Source organism: Numida meleagris, chromosome 24 (genome assembly GCF_002078875.1).
Source record: "Numida meleagris isolate 19003 breed g44 Domestic line chromosome 24, NumMel1.0, whole genome shotgun sequence".
NCBI lineage: Eukaryota > Metazoa > Chordata > Aves > Galliformes > Numididae > Numida > Numida meleagris.
In genome coordinates, this window is record NC_034432.1 from 622,093 (window position 1) to 623,277 (window position 1,185).

At 71.7% G+C, this 1,185-nt stretch overlaps 2 protein-coding genes across 2 annotated transcripts in view; both read left to right on the plus strand.

The window, feature by feature from the left end:
- LOC110388003 (feather keratin 2-like) overlaps positions 1-1,185 on the plus strand; it is a 906,242-nt gene that overhangs the window by 316,540 nt on the left and 588,517 nt on the right. The gene's annotated exons all lie outside the window — the stretch shown is intronic.
- Positions 7-1,185, plus strand: part of KIRREL (kin of IRRE like (Drosophila)) — a 23,927-nt gene continuing 22,748 nt past the window's right edge. The window contains exon 1 of the mRNA XM_021376436.1: positions 7-213. Coding sequence (XP_021232111.1) covers positions 48-213 — 166 coding nt within the window. The 5' untranslated portion in view covers positions 7-47. The remainder of the gene's footprint in view (positions 214-1,185) is intronic.

The following is a 1,185-nucleotide window of genomic DNA, read 5'->3' on the forward strand; positions in this document are numbered from 1 at the left end:
GTTGCGCTGCGCGGCGGTAGGGTCTGCGGCCGTGGGGAGGCAGGAAAATGGCGCTGACGCAGGGGACCAAGCGGAAAGTCTGCTACTACTACGACCGAGCGGGGCGGCGGGGAGCGGGCCCCCCCCGCGCCCCGTGCCCGCAGCGCTGCCGGGACGGGAGCATGCGGCTCCTCTTCCTCTGCCTCCTGACTCTCGCTGATTGCTACGGGCAAGGTGAGCACCGCGCTCCGGGAGCACCGAGCATCGCGCACCGGCACCGAAGTGCGCGTCCCAAGTTGCAGCGCACCGCTCCGGCCCCGTCCCGGCTCGGTTCGGGCCCCCATCCCATCCCTGCTCGGCGCGGTTCGGCTCGGTCCCATCCCGGCTCGGCTCGACTCGATTCGGCTCGGTGCCATCCCGGCTTGGCGCGGTTCATCTCGATCCCATCCCGGCTCGGCTCTATTCGTCTCGGGTCCCCATCCTGGCTCGGCTCGGGTGTCCATCCCATCCCGGTTCGGTTCGGCTCGGCCCCATCCCGGCTCGGTTCGACTCGGGGCCTTCATCCCGGCTCGGCCCGGGGCTGTGCTCGGGGCTGGGACCGCGCTCCGATGCACCGCGCCCCGCTGGGATGCGCCTGGGGGGGTCCCGAGGCCACGTCCCGCGGAGCCCCCGCACAGTGCTGGGGGAGCTGGGGCAGAGCTGAGGGATGCCCCCGTTACCGGGTCCCGATGCGTGATTCTGTCCCGCTCCGAGGCTGAGCCCCTCCGGTTGGGTCTCGGTGTGGGTCGTGCCCCCTCCCCCCCCCCCGGTTTGGATCGTGCTGGTACCCCCCGGTGGGGGTCGTGCCCCCCCGGGTCGGGTCCCTCAGTAGGGAGGACGGTGAAGATGGGGCTCGGGGTGGGCTGGTGCGTGGAGCTGTCGGCGGGGGGAGCCAACCCTGGGCACCCCAAGGGGTGGGGGGGGACCCATCACAGGGTGATGTGTGCGGGGATACGGCCTGGCCGTGGTGATGTCGGGGGGAGCCGTGAGGGGGCAGCTGTCTGTCCGTCCGTTTGTGCAAGGGGGGAGTGTGGGGGCAGCCAGGACCCCCAGCTCCAGGCAGCCCTCGAGGGTTGCAGGGTTGGGGGAACACAGTGCACCTCCATTCCCCTGCTCGCTTTGCGGGGTTTGCTGCAAGCCACGAGCCCCCCTCCTCCATTGCCCCCT